The sequence below is a fragment of the Aplysia californica genome, unplaced genomic scaffold (assembly GCF_000002075.1).
Source record: "Aplysia californica isolate F4 #8 unplaced genomic scaffold, AplCal3.0 scaffold00456, whole genome shotgun sequence".
NCBI lineage: Eukaryota > Metazoa > Mollusca > Gastropoda > Aplysiida > Aplysiidae > Aplysia > Aplysia californica.
In genome coordinates, this window is record NW_004797726.1 from 102,221 (window position 1) to 122,269 (window position 20,049).

General features: G+C 39.6%; 1 protein-coding gene across 1 annotated transcript; it reads left to right on the top strand.

Moving 5' to 3' along the window:
- The first annotated feature begins 72 nt into the window (after nucleotides 1-72).
- On the top strand, nucleotides 73-11,052 carry LOC101856204 (nucleolar protein dao-5). The gene is made up of 5 exons (XM_005105183.3): nucleotides 73-711; nucleotides 3,159-4,453; nucleotides 5,123-5,382; nucleotides 6,118-6,324; nucleotides 7,228-11,052. The coding sequence occupies exons 2-5, from the start codon at nucleotides 3,199-3,201 to the stop codon at nucleotides 8,338-8,340; spliced, it is 2,835 nt and encodes a 944-aa protein (XP_005105240.1). The 5' UTR covers nucleotides 73-711; nucleotides 3,159-3,198; the 3' UTR covers nucleotides 8,341-11,052.
- The last annotated feature ends 8,997 nt before the right edge of the window (nucleotides 11,053-20,049 follow it).

Here is a 20,049-nt window from a genome sequence, read left to right on the forward strand (position 1 = left end):
ATTTTAAAAAAAAGGTGTTAAATAAAATAAAATTTAAAAAATAAAATCGGCAGTAGACTACATGTAATATAGGCATGTGCATTCACATACTAACCAGCACACCCCTGAGCGTACTATGTGTGTGTTGGGAGAGGGGCGAAAAATTACATGGTATAATAGATTGCATAATGGCAAATCAAACGAGCAAAAATCTTAAACTTTGATTAAGAAGTTAACGATGTTTTGAATGTTTTGCTTTTCGCCGTCTCTGCACCTTCTCGAGAGCCGATACTCTCCGCGAAGCATTCTCGCCCGAACACGTCCGTTGACGTGAGGCAAGTGACGCTTTGGCCAAATGAGAAGATGTAGACAACATAGGCCTACAGCTATTGAGGTCACTCGGACTGATCGTGTCCAATTTGGTAGGCCCATAACAGTCATACTGAATTTCAGTCATAATTTAATTGAACAGTGACAATTTTAATATTCAGTCGAATAGTTGAAATAGTTAGTGATGAGACGACGTCATTGTGAGTGAATCAATGAAATTGTAAGAGTAAATGTATTTTGGATGCTGACTATTTTGGCCGATATTTTGAGCAATTACCAGGTACATAGCAATTCACAGTCACAACACAGCTTTGTCGGTGTGTCGTACTTATCCCGTCGTTTACAACTTTATGCTGCATTCTGATAAATGCACAAAGACAGTTGACTTTGCTCTTCGCAAAGGTAAGTTGTAAATTAAATATTTACTATACATTTGCACTGAAGCTGTTGAATTGTGAGGACAAAAATACCAGACATGTCTTGATGTCTTACCTGCAACTTTGCCTTTGCAGTTACCGTTCGTGTGGAGTGGGAGGTGGTCGTTGCCTTTGGACTCGGACAATTATTTTACTTTACTTTGCCTAAATGTCGTCTAACTGGTGAAATCATTTGACCAGTGCACCGATTAGATAATTGACTTCTTCTCGAAGTGCTCGTATCAAAATGACATCAATTGGTGACTTTGGGATCATGAGAGAAATTGTTCTCTATAAAGTAATGACAAACTGAAAATCCCACTTCTGGGTTGGTGAGTATCAACAATATCATGTTGTTAGAACTCACAATTTAGGTAGGAATTTAGTCTTGATTTGAGAATTGGATCCAGGCCAAATGTTGTGATTTAGATCTAGATGACTGAGATTCTGAGCTATAGGCCTACTCTCTAGGTTTACGTCACTTCACTGTTGTCGATGGAAGACATAATTATGATGTAGGCCTAAGCCTAAAATGAAATAATTTGACTGATGCTGTACTGTAGTGTAGTTGTAGAGCTATGATAGTATGATCCTGTACTAGGCGATTTTGTAGTTTCGTTCGTTAAAGTCAAGAGTAGGGGGTTTCAGGGGGGCATGCCCCCCTGAATTTTATCCTAATTTGATGTTTTGCAGTTAGGTTGCATTCCTGCTCTTTGTGTAGCCTAATTCAAATAGTATTTGGTCTTCAAGACTTCTGGATTTCTTCTCTGGATGTAAACAGATGGATCGTGGACTTTAACGAACGGAACTACAAGATCACCCTGTACTATGCTCTGCAACAAGTTGATAAAATTTGTTATGCTGGAGTAGACAATTAAAACAACCCTGACTGTGCAGTGTTGTTTTTGTGTCAGTGCTGGTACTGTGCACTACAGAGGTTTGCAAGTTTTGGTTTTATACGTCTACTACTACTCTTGTTTTTTGTCTTGTTTTGGTAAGTGTTGTACGGTGCTTGCAACTGCATTAGATCTAGGTCATATGAGTGTGCGGGACGCATTAAACATTTTCAGTTTGGTAGGAATTCATTTTGAATTTTGCCAGAGTGGTGGCTGAAGCCTAAGTACTACTCTTTTATAGATTTTAGAACCACCAAGAGATCTTTGACATGCACAACTTGCACGGGACCTCCGAGATTTTTTGCCCTTCCCGGAGAAAGATAAGTGTTACATCTTACCTACCCTAAGATCAGGGGTGTGGCTGAAAGACAGCAGTAAGAAGGAGCCAAGGAGTAGCAGTAGAAAGGCTACACAGAAAGATCGAATCAAGAACACAGAAAGGGGGCAAAGGGGATTGGGGGCCAGATAGAACACGGTTAAAAGAGAGCACGAAAGGAGGTGAAATGGGAAAATGTTCCATTGCTGTCAGGTTTCGAACCCAAGACCTTCTATTGAATGAAAGGCAAACACTGTTACTGTAACCTCTAGACCACAAGAGCCCCCATCTACTACTCTATACTATAGCAATAAAGTTGTTTATTGTTCTCTGTGATCATTAGATTTTGAGCATGGGAATTTTTTTGGGTGAAATTTTCACTCATCAACACAGGATATGCATGTAAACCTCTGTTCCAGGCCTAGGAGGTATAGAGGAAACCAGCCATGTCATACATCAAGTCAAACTTAATTGCAAGCAGAAACTATGAAGAATCATGAATACATGACTCGTCTTTATTGAGTAAAAGTTCAAGAAGGAATCTTAAAAAAGATAATGTTTTTGAGAAATAGTGATGAATTTGATGATCTTAGACCTCTGAAAAGTTCAGCCATCCAGGCTATGTTGGGTCAGTTCTTGGCTTTCCGTCAGTAGTCATTAAAATTTATATCTTTGGCACTGCAGTTGATACTGCCTGTGTTGTTTATAGTCAAAGGTCTTCTTGGTGCTCATTCACTTGGTCTACCTGATTAACAAACTGTCTACCTGTGCTCTGTGTCAGTGTTTTAGGGCTAGGGTGAAGGTTAGGGTTGGGAATGTTGAGTATAGTGCTGAATGTCACGTGGAACAATTATTGTCAAACCTGTCCGATGGTAGATCGTCTTTTAGAATAGAAACATTGTGATAAGGCCATCAGAGTGGACTGGCACTGTCTTCTCTCTGCTCTTTCTGAAGTTTGCACTATGTGATGACTGATTGTTCTGCCAATTGATGATACTTTTCTGTGCAGGGGGGATATGTCCCTATACCCTTGCATTTGTCTTTGTGTGTGTCTGGCCCCAGTCTGGGGGGAAGGGGGGGGGGGGGTTTAACGTGTAACGTTTAGAGATGGAAAATGGGAGGTCAAGGTTTTGATGGCATCAGTAACACAAATCAAGTATTATTATCATAAGAAATGGTAATCTAACAACATTTTTCTTACTGTTCTTTCATCTTGTCCAGGTGACCCAGATATACTGAGGTCATAGCTCAAAGGGCAACCATGAAGAGAAAAGCATCGCAGGCTCTGGGCTTTGAGCACCCAGCAAAGATGAAGAAGGAGTCGTCTTCTGTGACGGGACTCAACTCTCTTGTGCGCAAGGAGACAACAGTGAGGCCGGCCTTAGAGCCAATGAGGCTTCCTTCATACAGGCAGAAGAAACCACCAGCCTGGCTCGCTTCATATGTCACAGGCAGCGCGTCCAAGACAAAGGAAGGCGGAGACAAAGAACCAGCACAACCAAACAAAATGGCAACGAAGACAACGATTAATAAAATAACTAAGGCTCCGGCAGCTAAAATAACGAAAACAGCAGTAAATGTAACAACCAAGCCCTCTGAGGATAAAAAATTAACTATGCCTCGCTTCCCCACTCTTATTCCACCAAGTAAAATGAAGGCTGCCAAGAACGCTCAGAATGCAGACTCCAAAACCCCGGCAGCTTCAGCTTCGGAGGAACCCGCATCCCTCAGACGACAGTCTACTCTGAAAATAGAGAGCCCACCACCGCAGCCAGCCAAGGCGAAGAGTGTGAAGAAAATTATAGCTCCTTCACCTTCGTTGACAAAGAAAGCAACAGAAATTCTGAGCTCCTCAGACCTTGACTCTGACGATGGCAGTAAACCTGCACTGAAAACCAAGAAAAGTTCTGTTAAGCAAAATCAAGTTTCATCTAAAACTTCATCCTTAAAAGCTTCATCCTCAAAAACTTCCAAGACATTATCGTTATCATCATCGTCATCATCATCATCACAAAAAGCAGCTTTGCCAAAGTCATCTTCCAAGTCCAAGCGCAATAGTAAAGCAGTTTCCAGTATTCGTATGTATGGGGTCGACGCGGTAGACTCAAGTAGCTCCAGCATGCTGGAGATTTGTGACACTCTTAATGGTGGACCCACCACGTCAGACTCTGGAGTATCCAAAAATGTGCCTTCTTTATCTGCCGGCGCTGGTGCGGAAGAACCGCCGAACATGCTGGAGGTAGTGATCTGTATCAGTACCTCTGGGGCTCTGAGGGAACACCTCTCCGTCCTCCAGGACCACGTTCGGGAGACGGTGTGGCGTCTGCAGTCACTCATCCCAAACCTGCGCATCGGCGTGATGGCTCACACACAGGGCGGTATCCATGACGACAAGCCAGAGGGCGGCCGGAGCCCGAGCGACCACAACTACATCCGCACGGGGGGTCACAGCGGCACAAAGTGGCTGGACCTGGGCGCTACCCTCTCGCAGATCTGTGCTTTTGTTGACAGCTTAGGTGAGTAGTAGTGAGTAAAGTTGAAGTCAATTCTGGGGGAACTGAGACAATGAATTTGCAGAGTTGCACCCAAAGCTGAAGCTATTTCATATATATCATGGACAGATATTAAGAACATTTAGAGATCTCTAAATCTTCTAGTGGTTTTAATGTACAAATTAAATTTTTGGTGAGAATGTTGTCACCTAGGAAGGGTTGCTAAGATACAAGTAATAGAAATTGAAAAAAAAAAAAAGTACTGACAAGACAGAGATGGTAGCAGTACAGCAGGTCATCTCCACGTGAACATAATATAACAGAAAAGTGTTGAATCAGTCAAAAATACAAAACCGCTATCACTATCTCGGTCATACTGAGCAAAATTGGTCAAACACAATTTTGTTAATTATGGCAAAACATGATTTTGTTCAATATTCTGTTTTTTGATTCAAAAGTCATGTAATAAGCCATGGATGTTTGTGTGTTTTTTAAAAACATTTTAATGACATTGTGCAAGTCTTCCGCCTGTCTAAGACTGCCACTTTTGTCCTGGACAATTGGTGGCCATCTTAAACAGTTTCAACTGTAGTTCAAAAGCATATATATAGTTGAGTGTAGAGCATGTTGTGGAGTGTGGATGTGCGAAATACTATAAATTTTTATTATTATTATTTTATTATCAAACGTCAGAGCCGGAGGCGACCATCTACCCGGACTACGTCCAGGACAATCTGGAGATGGCGCTGTGGAAGCTGCAGCGCTGCATGAGCTGGTCGTCATGCAGCTACCGCACGGTCATCATGGTGGGCCGCGGCCGCCCCAACCGGACCAGCTTCTACCTGCAGCGGGAACACTGGCGGGGCTGGATCCGCTCGGCGCTCGAGCTCACCCCACGGCAGGAGATTCCGGTCATCGACTGGGAGCTGGAGGCGAAGATGTTGGCTCAGATGGTGGGTCACTCGGAATTTGTATTTACTTCTTTGTACACTTCAAACTAACGTGGTTTTATTGTCTTTTTTCACTTTGGATCAGGGTATTGGCCACTAACAAGCACTTTCCATTTTTCCTTATCTTGGGTTAGCTTTTTGACACTATTTCATGTCTTTCCACTTTCCTGTACATCAATCTCTGTGACTTTTGTCCAGGTTCCATATGGCCTTCCTTTTGATCTCTATCCTACCTACAAATTTATATTTATATTCTTTCCGTTTGTCTTTTCAGTCTGTCTGTCGGGTTATTCTTTCATTGCACTAAATAGTAAATGTCTGGTCTCTTGTAGAAACACTTCTTTTTATTGATTTTTTTTAAAAGCAGGCATGATACCTACACATGGTTGAAGCTCTTAAGTAAGAAGTCCTACTTTGATGTGTTTCTCTTAATTCAAAGAAAAATGTTCAGTTTTCTCATAACCATGTCTGTGGGATGTTGATTTGTGCTGTGGTGTAGTTTTCTCCTTCTTTTCTATTAAACATTATCATCCTTATCTCTCTTCCTTCTTTCCATTGTATATTACTCTCTAGGAACACCTCTAATCTTCGGCATTTATATAATAACCTATTTGTGTTGCAAGTGCCATAAAACTCTTACTCAAACAAACCAGATTTTCTCCTTTGTACACACTAAATGGTTTATATGATTAGCTCAAATTAAACTAACACACTCCGCACCCCCTCCCCTCCCCCCAGGGCATCCATGTGTTCACAATCCAGGCCGTCTCCCCAAAGACATCAACGACGACGACAACGGACGAGGATGATGACGAGGGCACGACGTTCTTCCGCCGTGTGGCCCAGCTGACCGGGGCCCAGCACATTGCCATAACAGACGCCTCGGCGCTCATGGACATTGTCGTGGGCATCTGTTGCTCGTGCCAGGGACCAGATCTGCTGCAGGTAAGTCACAAGTTTTTGTTGTGAATCGTCACCCCCAGTGACACTTTTCCCCTTTTGTGACCTAAATTGTGTCAATATGGATCTGAAACACTTATCACCCTCGGGAGTGGGTGGTTGCCGGACCCTCTCGTGTGGTTTATTCCTTTTTCCCCATCTAACATCTATCGTCCTTATCTCTCCTCTTTCTTTTCTTTGTATGCTACTCTCCAGTAGTACCTCTAATCTGCACCACCTGTATGACCCAATTGTGTTGCAAGTGCTGTAAAATTCTAACTAAAACTTTCCACAAAAATAAAAAGAGAAAGAAAAACGCCGCATAATGGTTGTGTTGTTGATCTTTGTCTGTTACCTCTTTCCCCTTCATAATAATGACATGTGGAAGTGTATATAGCTTCTTCTTTTTCTTCTATCCTGTGGTTGGGGCAACCGTTGGGGCACCACTGCATTGGAAAACCATCTCTCGCCATCTATTTTTGTCCTCTGCTCTCCTCAGATTGTCACCCATCGTCTTTCCTGTCCACTCTGTAATGTTGTCCTCCCATCTCCTTCTCTTTCTCTTTCCTTGTACGGTTCCTTGCAGGATTGTTTTGGCAAGACCTGTGGGTCTTGGGTCTTGTGACATGCCCATACCATTTTAGTTTTCGTCTCTTCACTGTGGTCAGTAGATCGTCATATTGCCCCACTGCGTTGGTGATTCTCTTTCTCACTTCAGAATTTGAAACATAGACGAGATGTCAAGGAGTCTGCGGTAACATCTCATCTCTGTGGTCTGAATCTTTTTCTCTAATTCTGCTGTTAGTATATAGCACCTAATCCCTAAAAGGCTGAAAGCACTGTACAATGCATGACCGAAATTGTGTTGATACGGATGTAAAACATTTACCATCATTGTCACCCCCCCAGGATCACAGAGACCAGGTGCGGGACGAGAACGACGGTGTGCTGCCCCTCCAGCTCAAGGACGTGTTTGTCTCCCTGCAGCTGCACAGCAAGCGCTGGTCTCTCTCCGCCCTGCCTGCCGGGGGCCTGAGCAAGCTCAAGCTTTTGCCGACCATAAAGGAGAAACTCAAGGCCAATGGGGGAGAGGGGATGGCGGCGGGGGACAGCTCCGAGGGTGAGATGGAGGAGAACGATGTTAAGCCAGGGGGGTTTACTCAGATCAAGGCGGAGGTGAACGGTTCGAAGAAGACTGCTAAACCGAAGAATAGTAAAAACGCCACTGCCGCCATTTCAAAGAAAAACCTTGCTGCGAACGGAGAAAAGAAAGAAAGGATAAGAAATACAAAGATAAAGCAAAAAGCGTCCTCTGAGAAACCGGCTGGAGTCAGAAAAGGTGGAGTGCAAAAAGCTACCACGAAAACCTCTGTGAAAAGCAAGGCCATCATTAAGAAAGCCGTGGTTGACTCAGTTAAGAAGGGGCGAGGTCGACCCCCAATTAATGGGAAGACCCCGACTGGGAAAGGCCGCCCAGCGAATGTCGTAGCATCAGGGAAACGAGGAAAACAGCAAGAAACTAGTTCACAGAAGGTGAAGATTGGGAAAACGAAAGCTGTGGTATCATCGTCAGTCTCTGCGAAGTTGAAGGCTGTTTCACAAACTCCGAAGCAGAAGCCTAAGTCCGCTGCGAGTAAGAAGGTGGTTAAAAAGGTGGTCGGTGCTGTCGCAAAGAAAAACCAACCAAGTCCAGCGGTGGGGAATTCCAAGAAAGGTAATTCAGCCACTGACAAAAGTTCCAAAAAGTCTGAAGACAAAGCTGAAAGAAAACCAGTAAAAACCCCAGCTAAATCAAAACCTGCGAAAACTTCGGTGAACTCTAAACCTGCTAAAACTCCAGTTAAATCAACACCAGCCAAGACCGCGGTCAAATCTAAGCCAGTTACTCAGAGCGGGAACGTCAAAACGAAATCGTTGACCAAGAGTCAAGCCGGCAAAAGGAATCTCAAAGTGAAGGAAAAGCTGGTCAAGCTGGCCAGTAAGACGATGACCAGGCGCAAACTTGACCCGAAGAAGAAATAGAGCCCTTGGTTGTTTAGTAGCCTTGTGTTGCCCTAGTGTTGGTGGTGAATGCACCGGCCTCCTAAATGATCTAAACTGTGTCGTTGGCGGTGTGGAACATTTACAATTACAATATATTGGTGACCATGCCAACTGTTTATGTCAATGGTGAGCAGAGGTGATGATTGTGTCATTGGTGATTGTACTTGATGATTGAGTTAGTGGTGATGAGTGTGTCTTAGATGAAGGTACCCGTCTGTGGTGATGCTTGTGTCGTTGGTGATGGTACTTGATGATTGTGTCTGTGGTGATTGTACTTGGTAATATGTTTGTGGTGATGGTACCTGATGATTGTGTGAGAAGTGATGGTTGTGTCTTAGGTGACGGTACTTGTTGATTGTGTCTGTGGTGATGATTGTGTCAGTAGTGAGGGTTGTGTCGTTGGTGGCGGTACCCGATGATTGTGTCTTTGATGAGCCTGCCTGATGATTGTGTCTGTGGTTACAAACAAACAAGCAAAATCGACTCGGTCAGTTCATGAATGGATGAAATATAACAGCCTCAACATGCTGGGTTTAGAAAAGTCCACTTATCTTTTTGAGATTTAGAAATATTTACCTGTAGAGATTTAGAAATGTTTACATGTTGGTATTTAAAAATGTTTATAGATGTGATTTAATTTGTATGCCTTTTCATAAAGATTTTTAATGTTCTTTGTCAAAGAAACTTTTTTGTTTTATTCTTTGTTTAAGCAGCTACGTGAAAGGTTTAGATGTAAATATATTTTTTGTGAATTTTGTCTGAAGATCACAATTGAAAAACGGTCAAAATCTCACTTTAAGGTTAGGGAATTAGAAAAATGAATTAAGATTTTAAAGTTCCAAGCATGTGCTGCTTTAGTCATTTTTCTATTGTACCCTCTTTTATTAAGGGACTCTGACTCAGAACTGAGCTAGTTATTTGATTTGACAGGGTTTTTTTTTAAGGTAAACTACATTGGAATCCACTTAAAACAGTCCATGTTATATCTGATAAGTGGTAAATTGAAAAGAAAAACAAATCCTCTAGATTTTTTTCCCGCAGTTTGAATGATCTGGTTCAACAGAAAGCACGGCCGAGCTGAAAAAAAATCTGGTTGTCTCGCAGACTTCGGTTTAAGAGGACTCCTGTCTTGGAGTAGCCCATGCACTCATCAAGGCAATAATCTTGATTTTGAGACTTTGATTGTTTTTCCATTGGGGTTTTTAACTTACTGCCAGTCTTATTTTTTTCTGGGCTTTGAGTGGGATGGTAATCATATCCAGTATCGGCGAATCATCATAGGCTATCCAACCTATTAAAAGGTGATGAGGACTTGTACAGTATTTATCTCCTCCCTGGTTACCTGTTTTGGTTTTTTTAGCTTGATGTTTGGATTTGTTTTAGAAAAAGTTTTAATTTAGAGTGACAAGAAGTATATTGTGTGCTACCATGAATTAGTGCAGGGAAATCCCACAGCATTCGGCATTCGAATGGCTTTGCTGCACTTTGAATAGCTATGAATAACGGAACTGGGGACCAGATAAAATGTTTCGGATGAAAGCCTGCTTCCGGTATAATCTGAATTGTGTCAAGGGGTGCATAAAACATTTTACAATAATTATAATTATTACTTATTACAATACAAGCCTTGCTCAGCTTTGCCAGTGTTCAGGGACATATAATTTTCTTATGTCTCGGAGATTTCCTCAATTGCCATTCAGTGAAATGTGTGCCTGCCCAAGTTTTGTATGATTTTTTTTTCATTTATTGTTTTTAGCTAATCATTTTCCCTCATGGAAAGCTACCATGCATGATTCTGGTTTTATCTGTTTCAGTGTATAAAGTTTATTTGTATGTCTGGTATGTTGATGTTATGTTAGTTGTTTTGTTTGGGGTTTTTTGCTTGATTGTACTTGATTTGTTTTAGGAGTAGAAAAATGTTATGCCATGTACATTTTTATTTTAAAAATATTTTTAAAGCATTTGCTACCCCAAAATGTACTTTTCGGTATGAATATATATATATTTAAGAGTGCTGGTGTAATATTTTCTTAGATAAAACAAACATCTTCCCTGTGCGCGTCTCAATGCTCATGCTCCAGAGGTCTTTGGCTTTGCATTTGGCGCCGATCATTGATTGATTGGACATGTTTTGCTTCCCCCAACAATACAATGGAGATAATTTAATCAACTCATTCAGTGCTACAGACGAGAATACTCGTGAAACCTGGGCCCCGCCCACATACTAGCAACGAGTATCCACGCATTCTGCCTCGCTATCTTTATAGAAAGAATTACTCGGGTAATCCATACCAAGTTATTTGAACTAATCATTATGAGAGTGGTTAAGGAGACATTTTCTGCTCGAACAGTCATTGAGCCCACTAGTTTTGATTGATTTTCCTGGGTGGACCTAATTTCATGTTGCCATAAATAATAAAATGGCCCAGTATGTGAGGGGAGTTCACTGCTGGAGCGCTCAGCACTGAATGAGTTGAAGAGGCAGGCTGCTTCTACTCTGCCTATTGGGGCCACGTCTGGCTGGGTTGGATACATCGTTCCAACAGACAGAGGACGGTACTCGGTAGATTATCTTCCTTACTTTGGAATGGGATTCACGTCTTCTCTGTGTGCAACATTGAGGAGCCTGGCCATTTTACCAAAGATGCTGGTGATAGAGTGTGGATATTGTGAGGCTTGAATGGGGTGCGAGAAAAAACGTATCTGCATGACTCATATTTGAAAATGTTGACAGTTGGTTTAGCTGTTATACCTGTTCACTGGTTTGTCCACAAGAATATATAGTTTCCCCCACAGCGGTTGCTTTGAGATATAATGACAAAATAATGTAACTTTTTTACTTGATCTCCACGAAGAGCAATTTGTTACGGCATGGTAAATACATACATTCACATGACAACACACACACATACACGCACACACACAGAATAGTTATTGGTTGGACAGGCAAAAATCATGTTATTCTCACACGCATAACTATAACTTTTGAATAACTGTACCTTAATATTTATTTTAATCCATATAAAGAGTAACAGCATCTATGGTGTTATGGCTGGGTTTTCTGTCTGTGTCATTGTACGCAGAGAAAAGACGAGCGTCTCGGTCTCTCTTCTGTGATGTTGTATTACACTGAGTCTGGGCTGGTCGTTACAGGCATGCTGGAAGCAGCTGAGTCAAAATTGTGTGGAGGGGACGTTAAACATTTACTAAGTACTATCATCCAATCAATTTTAATTTAGCGGTAAGTTTGGTGTCTTGGGTGAATCGAGAAATCAAGAAGCATTCTTATGTCTTGGTTTGGCCATACCAGTACTGTGTACTTACTGTCACGTTTTGTCTTTGGCGTATTTGTGTCTTCGCACACATACGTTTGATCTATGTCTTTAAAGTCTTAATTTTGCTTCAGCTATGCACACAAATAAGTTTTGTTGTAATTTTTATAAGCGCACTTCCTATTACTACATTGTTTAGTTTAGTAATCAGTGACACCCCTTCCTCCTCCTCCCAGTTATATAATTATGTGATTCAAATGTTGTTCCCTGTTCTGTCCTGTTTTTTTCCTCCTCCATTTCTTGTTGTTGTGCTCTGTCCTAAAGCTCACAGATTGATGAGAGTGGTTGGTGGACCGAGCTTCTGGTAGATCCTACTACTTTTCTTTCCCTCCAGGTTTTAATTTTTTATTTCTTTTTTTGGGCGTGGTGTGGCCATCTTCCTTTTTTCCCTGTGGGTGGATGGCGAGTGCTCTTGTGTGGTTTGCTTCTTCTTTCCTATCAGACAACTATCGTCTTTATCTCCCCTCCTTCTTTTTTTATGTTTGTTACTCCCTTGTAACACCTCTAATCTTCGACACTTATATTGCCTTATTGTGTTGCAAGTGCTGTAAAACACTAAAAAAAAAAAAATTAATTTTTGGTGTGTGTGGCCATCTTCCTTTTTTCCTGCACTAAATAACTGTCACTATGTCAGTGGTGTGCTTTTCTTTGCTCAAACTAATAACTATCCAGTCAGCATGTAGTGCAGAGGTGGGAAAACTACGGTCAAAAGGGCCAAATGCAGCCCTCCAGTTACATGCAGCCTGCAGAAACGTTTGATGAATTTAATTTAAAAATAAATTAAAATTGAGTAAATTTTCAGCTTCTGTAGTGTCGTCTAGGTCAAATCGTTATATACTCCTACAGTACTCCAGTGGTTGCATATTACTGCTACTGCATGTGGGAAAAGACAAATAGAGTTGCCTGTGGGTGGTTGGCGGGTGCTCTGGTGTGGTTTGCTTCTTCTCTCCTGTCAAACATCTATCGTCCTTATCTCTCCTTCTTCTTTTTTATGTTTGTTACTCTCTTGTAACAGCTCTAGTCTTCTGACGCTCATATGACCTTATGCAGTTGCGAGCGCCGTAAAACTTCTACTAAAACTAAAACTAAGGGTTGCCTGGTGCGCTATGTCCAGCTTTAAAAGGTTCGACCCTTTGTTGTTCATAGCCTGTTGGTGGTTGCAGGCAGGTGGTAGGTCCTGGGGGTTTTTTCATCCCTTCTGTTGTTTCCATTTTTCTTCCTTGCTTATTCCCTGCACTAAGTGACCTGTATTGTGTTGATTTTGCTTTTCTTTACTCACACAAAATGAACTGTTTGTAGCTCCCAGTTGGCAAAGTTTGCCCTTGGATGGTTGGCGGGTGCTCTGATGTGGTTTGCTTCTTCTTTCCTATCAAACATCTATTGTCTTTATCTCCCCTCCTTTTTTTGTGTTTGTTACTCTCTTGTAACTCCGCTGATCTTCGGCATTTATATGACCTTATTGTGTTGCAAGTGCCGTAAAACTATTACAAGAAAAAAAAACAGAAAAGGTTTGCCCACCCCTGTCACTGCACATGCTGCTCATGGTAATTTGGTCCACCTCCACCCACCCCTCCCCAAGTCCCTCCCTCATCTCTATTAAATGACCAGATGACCAACACTGCATCGAAAGAGCAGTATGCCTGATTGTTATTATTTTTCTGAGATAGTAGAACTGTATGTTTATGCGTTTTGTACTTTTGACTGTTACTGTGAACAATGATATGCTGATTCTGTAATATTTTTAAATAATGTTTGAAAAAAAAATTAACCAAGCCAATTCTAATAATTATAATTTATTGGCATATTGATTAATAATGATATATTACAATATTATAGTTTTATATGTCTGCATCCTGCATCTTTCCAAATGATTAATTTTCTCATGTGTGTGTCATACTTCACTTGTTCTTACTTTTACTTCTTTTTGTGTAGTCTTGACAGTATGAATTTGGAAATATACAATGTTCTTTGTGAATGATCAAGTAGTCTATGAGTAAGGCACTTGTATTAGATTAGTTTTTATTTCACGTAAGTGTTTGGGAGCCTGTTGCTCAAGATACGATTACATTACATCGTTTCCCGAGGGAGAACACGGAAATGGGAGTATGGAATGGACATGTTTTAGTATAAATATAAAACTTTGTTTGATTTCTTTTGATAAAATGAACTCATTTACACAGAAAATGAAATGTGAATGGTTTAAATTTAAACATTTTTTTTTTTTAATGTCTTAGTATAAAAATGACATTTTCCCCCAAATTTCTTTTTGAGCCTATTTTATTGAGATGAAGCTTGTAATTGTTATGTCTTGTTGTGGGAAACGCTGAGGTCGAGCCACTGTGAAGTGCTGTCAGAGGTTCTGTTGCTCATTTGTAAAGACCTGAAATAAGGACTTCAGAGCCTAAACACTTTTCAGTCAAGTGGGGAGAAATGGGGAAAAAAATTCTTTTTAAGAAAATTGTTGTTTTTTTAAAGTTTCAATCATTTGTACAGACCTGAAAAGAGGACGGAGGGTTAATTCTTTTCTGTTGAATGGAGAGAAATGCAAAAACCCTGGGGGAGGGTTTTTCGCTTACTTTTAAGATAACTAGGAGGATATAATTTATGGACTTAACTTTCCTCTGGTACCATTACCCATTTTTGTCTCTCCATCACTGGCTACTCAGTACTATTTGTTACGGAAAATCAACAGCTGTGTTGTAAGATACCAGTAAATCGATCTTTGAAAATGTGGATTTAAGAAGGACGGTCTCCTCTCAGGTCTTCGGTTGTGGAAAGAGAATGGTGTTTGCTGATGTAGTTACTTGACTGTTTGAAATGAAAGAGAAGTGGGAAACGCACTGTGGATATAATAGTCGTCTATATCACCTGAGAGTACAATATTATTTATATGATTGTTATTACTGTTTTTATTATTACTGTTATTATTTATTTTTTATATTATCACCACAGTGACTGATTTTATTTGCAGTTCAAGATGTTGGCTGGTTTTGTTACTAATTTAAGTCTTCTGAAAATGTTCATGAGACCAAAAAAAAACAAACCTGTTCCTGTTCCAACCTGGTGGGCTGTCAAAGGCACTGAGGCAGAGATGTCTGGTAAATAAGTAGGGAGACGTGTTTATAACAAGTTTTTCTTCTGTGGTTGTTGTAGGCTTTACTTCTGATTTCTTCTCCAGTTATTTATTTTATTATACAGTGGAGTCTGTTTAAACTGGACATGGTTTTAATCTGAAAACAGCGGCAAACTGAAAGAAAATTAAATCTCTGATTATTTTTTTTTTTATTTGAGCAACCTGTCAAAACCAAAAACTGGGCTAAACTGAAGAAAATTTGATGGTCACCCAAAGTTCAGTGTAAGCAGACTCCCCTGTATTTATTTGTAATGTAATTCGTTTCAAATGTATTCAAGAACACCTTGTAAGTATACATTACATTTTTTTATTTCACAATATTATTATTATCAAGTAATGTTTTCTGGTAGCAACAAGCAATGTTCTCATCCTCATCCTCTCTATGTTTCTGCCTAAGTCAGTTGATTGAAATAAACCGATTTAACTTTGTGTTGCACTTTTGGTGCCAGTGCTGTTCTCTGTCGCGCAGTCTTTCTCAATGTTTGTATCCAAAGTTCTTGCTTGCTGTTGAGTTGTGTGAAATCTAATCTACCTTTGCCTGGAAAACCCAGTGTCATTACGCTACCGCAGAATTACAGAGTTCTATCGGACATTTTGGGCTGTTTTGATTTACTAAGACCATGAAGTTAGAAACCAAATGTGTCACAACGCAGTGGAATCAGGCACGCGTCAACGTTTTGGCATCTGTAGTTTTTGGTATCGTCTTTAAGCGTGTTCATTTCTTTTGCTTTAGATGAAAAAATTATCCATCTATCTTTAATAGAAGTGGAGAGATTTTGGATTGAAGGAGGTGGGGGTCACCTGTTTTCAGAGGTAAAATTAGAGAGTTTGGTGACTTCCAAAGCTTGAGAGTCCTTGAAAACTGTAATTTTCATTGTTTGTGCCCTTAATCAATGTTTTTCAGTAAAAGCCACACAGCAAATTGTTTTTGAATGGATGTAAAAGGTGTTGAGTCAAAAATTCAAAATTCCATGCTAAATGGGAAGAAAAATGCTTTTTTCTTCGATTTCATTATTTTGACGAGCGCCTGGTTTTACCAAGCTGCCTCACAAATGTTCCTTCTGCTCTGTCAAAATTGTAAGATTATTTAATGTCGTTATCAAGATATTCAAAGAACTGCTTTTAAAATTAAAAAAGCTTGACTTGTGAAACTCATAATTTTTTACGTCAAATCTCTCCAAACTTAGTGCTGAGCAGATACAACTTTGTAAAATTCTAAGGTAGCGATTAGCATCCAAGAAGACTCGTGGGGTTTGTCGGAGCCTTTACCCAGCCATTGGTATGGGAACCAGGATAGAGACTTTCTGAAAGAGTTTAAGTTTTAAGCGAAAATATCCGTATTATTATCGTTCTCTCTTACTTTGGCACCATTGTCTCTTTATATTCAACGATCACACAAATAATATAATGGAGAGTGAACAGTTCAAACAAAAGTTATGGCTATAAAAAAGTTGGGGATTTTTTAAAACAATACCGGTACTTCGTTAAATACAAGGTTTTTTAGTTCAACCGGAGGTACTGACACAAGAACACATTGTTTGACAACACAGAGAGACAAAACTCACCACAGGCAATACATTCTATAATTTTATTGGCAAAAGTTTTCATCGTTCAATGACAGACAGCTCCAATGTATCTCCAAGAAGCATTTTATGCGAAGTAAACTTTTTATTTCTTGTGTCCATGATTGGTAACAACAATAATTTAAGAAATAAAACGCTGCATTTGAAAAAAAAATAAATGCAGTCCAGATACAGAAGTGGGGCAAAAAATGAAATTATATTCAAAATTGTGAGCAAGTAGATGTGGTAGTGACGGCAAGCAAAGCATTGCTTACTACTCAGTATCATATTTGATGATCTTTGATTCTGTGTCCATGTCTATGAAGCTGAATTTTTTTTTATTTTTTTTTTCCAGTAATTTTTTTTTTCAATAAAAGACTATCATACACAGTGTATCACACTAAATATACAAACACCCCATCTGTTATGTGATAATGCTATTAAAACCTCTACAATGTGGCAATGGCTGGATAAAGACAAATTATGTTAAGTGCATCTACGCAGGCTAGGAATCTTCTATCTTATTGTATGTAGTTCACAAATATCTGATGGATTGATTAATTTAAAAAATGATGATGTTGTGAGGAAGTCAATTTGACTCTGACCCCCTCCATCGATGGAAAGTGTGAGTGGACCCTCTAGCCTTGACTGAAAAACCTACAATGTGACAATGGCTGGATAAAGACAAATTATGTTTGGTGCATCTACGCAGGCTAGGAATCTTTCTATCTTATGGTATGTAGTTAGATCACAAATATCTGATGGATTGATTAATTTTAAAAATGATGATGTTGTGAGCAAGTCAATTTGTTGACTCTGAATTCCTCCATGGATGGAAAGTGTGAGTGGACCCTCTAGCCTTGACCGGCTGCTGTGACCAAATATCAGGAGACATTACAATTAAGAATTTATAATACAATGCCTGCTATTACTACTGAGAAAAAGGTGCAAAATATTCCCATCTCGCATATATATTATATGACATCAACACAGCCTCCTACTGTACTTAAAAAAGATGGTCATGTTCAGTTTTAGATTTAGAGAGAAATCTACAAAGACTTTATTACGTTAACTTCACATTCATTAACTATGCTACTATACATAATTTGAAAGTACTTTTTTTTAACATGAAGAAAAAAATCTTGAAATTTAAGAAAACTGGGTAAGTGGAATCTGATCTGAAGAAAGATCTCTGTCGTTATTTCTTTCTCTCTCTCACACCTTCGGTTTTTGTAAAAACCGCAATAAGAACAATACTACTGTGAAATGTGAAACTTCTGCAGAGGTAACTTTCCATCACCGAGGCTATGAAAAGAGAGTAACTGACGAGGAAACATGAAAACCCTATAGTACAAAGAGATCTTTACAAAACCCTAACATGACTTAAAAACACTGCAGTTCAGTGGACCTCACATCCAATGAAATTCATCGGATCTGACATTCGATTTCACAAAGTCCAAGATTTTCTCAAGTCCAGAGGAAACAAGGCTCGCAGCACCCATAATTTTTTTTCCCCAGAAAAGTAATGAACTTTCTACAGAGTAATAAACAATATGAAAGGGAAAATGGTAACTCATTTAAGTCTAGGGGCACAAACAAGGAAAAGGAAATACTTCAGCACTTAACCAAAAGCATTTATAAGGCATGTAAATGATAAATTGTACGGGCTTAAAGACCCTTTTAAATCTCAGATTTTTAACGTCCCAACTTCTATAGGACCGAACCAAGTGAGTGGGCAGCTATGAAAAACTCCCCAGACGACCCAGGTTCCAAAACATCCCACTGGGACTTGAACCAAGGCCATCCACACCATAGCCCAGCCATATAGTATACCAACTGAACTAATGGTGCGCCCGGAAAGGAAAGGCAGTGCACAAACATCTGCAAAAAGAGAAAGGATACAACAATACTGATTCTCTGATTTTATAGCACTTAAAAAAGACACGCAAACAAAAAATAATAATAATACATTTCGATTCCGTGCACAACAGCTTTGCAGGAAGAACATTACGGAGCGTAAGTTATGATGTTTTTCCGTAGCAACAAAAATCAAACTGGCATCATGTACAAGCCAGCTACAGCTCAAAAAGTTTGTGTATATATATATATATCAATCATGTCAGTTGATGACAGGAAAAACCTTGACCAATACAGGTACAAGAACAAGCAAATAATAATTATGCACACATTCACTTTTTTATCTGGTCAAAATTCACCAGCTCCATTCAGAGGATTTTGATAATTGACATTAGAGGCAAGACGTCCTTCATGAACTTCTGTTTATGGGGATAGTTTTCGGGTTGGGGGGAGGGGGGGTGTGTTATAATTAATCATTCAATAAACAAAATTTTGTGCTATTGATAGACAATAATATCTCTAGATCTTGTGCAACAAATTCCATCCCTGACTGCACACATATATAGAGAGAAAAAGTTCCAAGCAGTTCTTTAGTTAGGCCCCACGCACACAAAGACAACTTTTCCTTGTTACTTGGCTGCCAGTTGCGAGTCTGCAAATGTGGCAGTTCATCTCTCTTCAAAGTTAAGTAAGTGATGTCATATTTTGGAGCTGTGCGGTGACAAGTGGAAAATTTTCCTAGTGTGCGCGGGGCTCTACTGAGAAAAGTTTCCTCCTCCTGAACGTACCTTCTTATCACAGTTTACAAGTGTGATTGCAGAGAAGACCTCAACCCGTTACAAAGTATCTAGCTCATTTAATGAGTGACAGAGAGACAGATAAATAAATCTTAAAACAAGACCACAATGAAGAAACAGTCAAAGTCAAAGTCATCAACTCCAAAAACTGATACCAATTCAATAAACCAAATGCACAAATTCTAATGTATATTTAAGTTTAAAGTTTACTCTCAAAGACTGTCAAACTGAGTTGGAGATCCTTTCAATAAGAGTTCTGAGACTGCAATAAAATATGATCAAAGTACAGAATGTTTTGTACTTCAGAATTGTATTTCTCTTAAAATTTGAACAAGTGACAACTTTGACCAATTTTCCACTGCGGCCTTCTAATCTAACATACAAGCAGAAACAAAGAGAGGACTAACTAACCACAGAGACTGATGCGCAGAAATATTTTCTTCCCAAAGAGAATAAAAATGAGCAAAATGAGAACTCTCATCACAGAATGAAAGTAGACCATCTTCTCAGTCCTCGCCTACTTTTCTCAACAAACTGTGTCATTACAAGTCTAGAGGTGAACACAAAATCGGCTCCAAATCAGAAAAAAAAAAGGATTGTGAACCTAGGATCCCACGAGGGATTCAAACTCACAGCTTTTGCCTTCAACAGCGAAGAGCCTAACCAATACCCCATAATCAGCAGTCTAAAAAGAGAGAGAGAGAGAGACAGGTGGCCACAAAAACAAACAACAAAGAGCACCTTTGCTGAGTGTTGTTTCTTTCCAAAAAAAGTTCTCCCCACTCTTTTCATTTATGAGAAAAAATATTTTTTAAAGTAAAATGTCACAAAAGAAAAGGAATGTTCTACACCTTAGATTTACTCAAAAAAACCTCAATCTTGTCTGAAACCACAAAAACCATAAAACAATAAACCATCCCCAATAATTATAATAAATGCATACTGTGTTCGTTCCATCACATACAACAGATTGCTTACACGGGTAAATATTGTAATATTTAATCAAT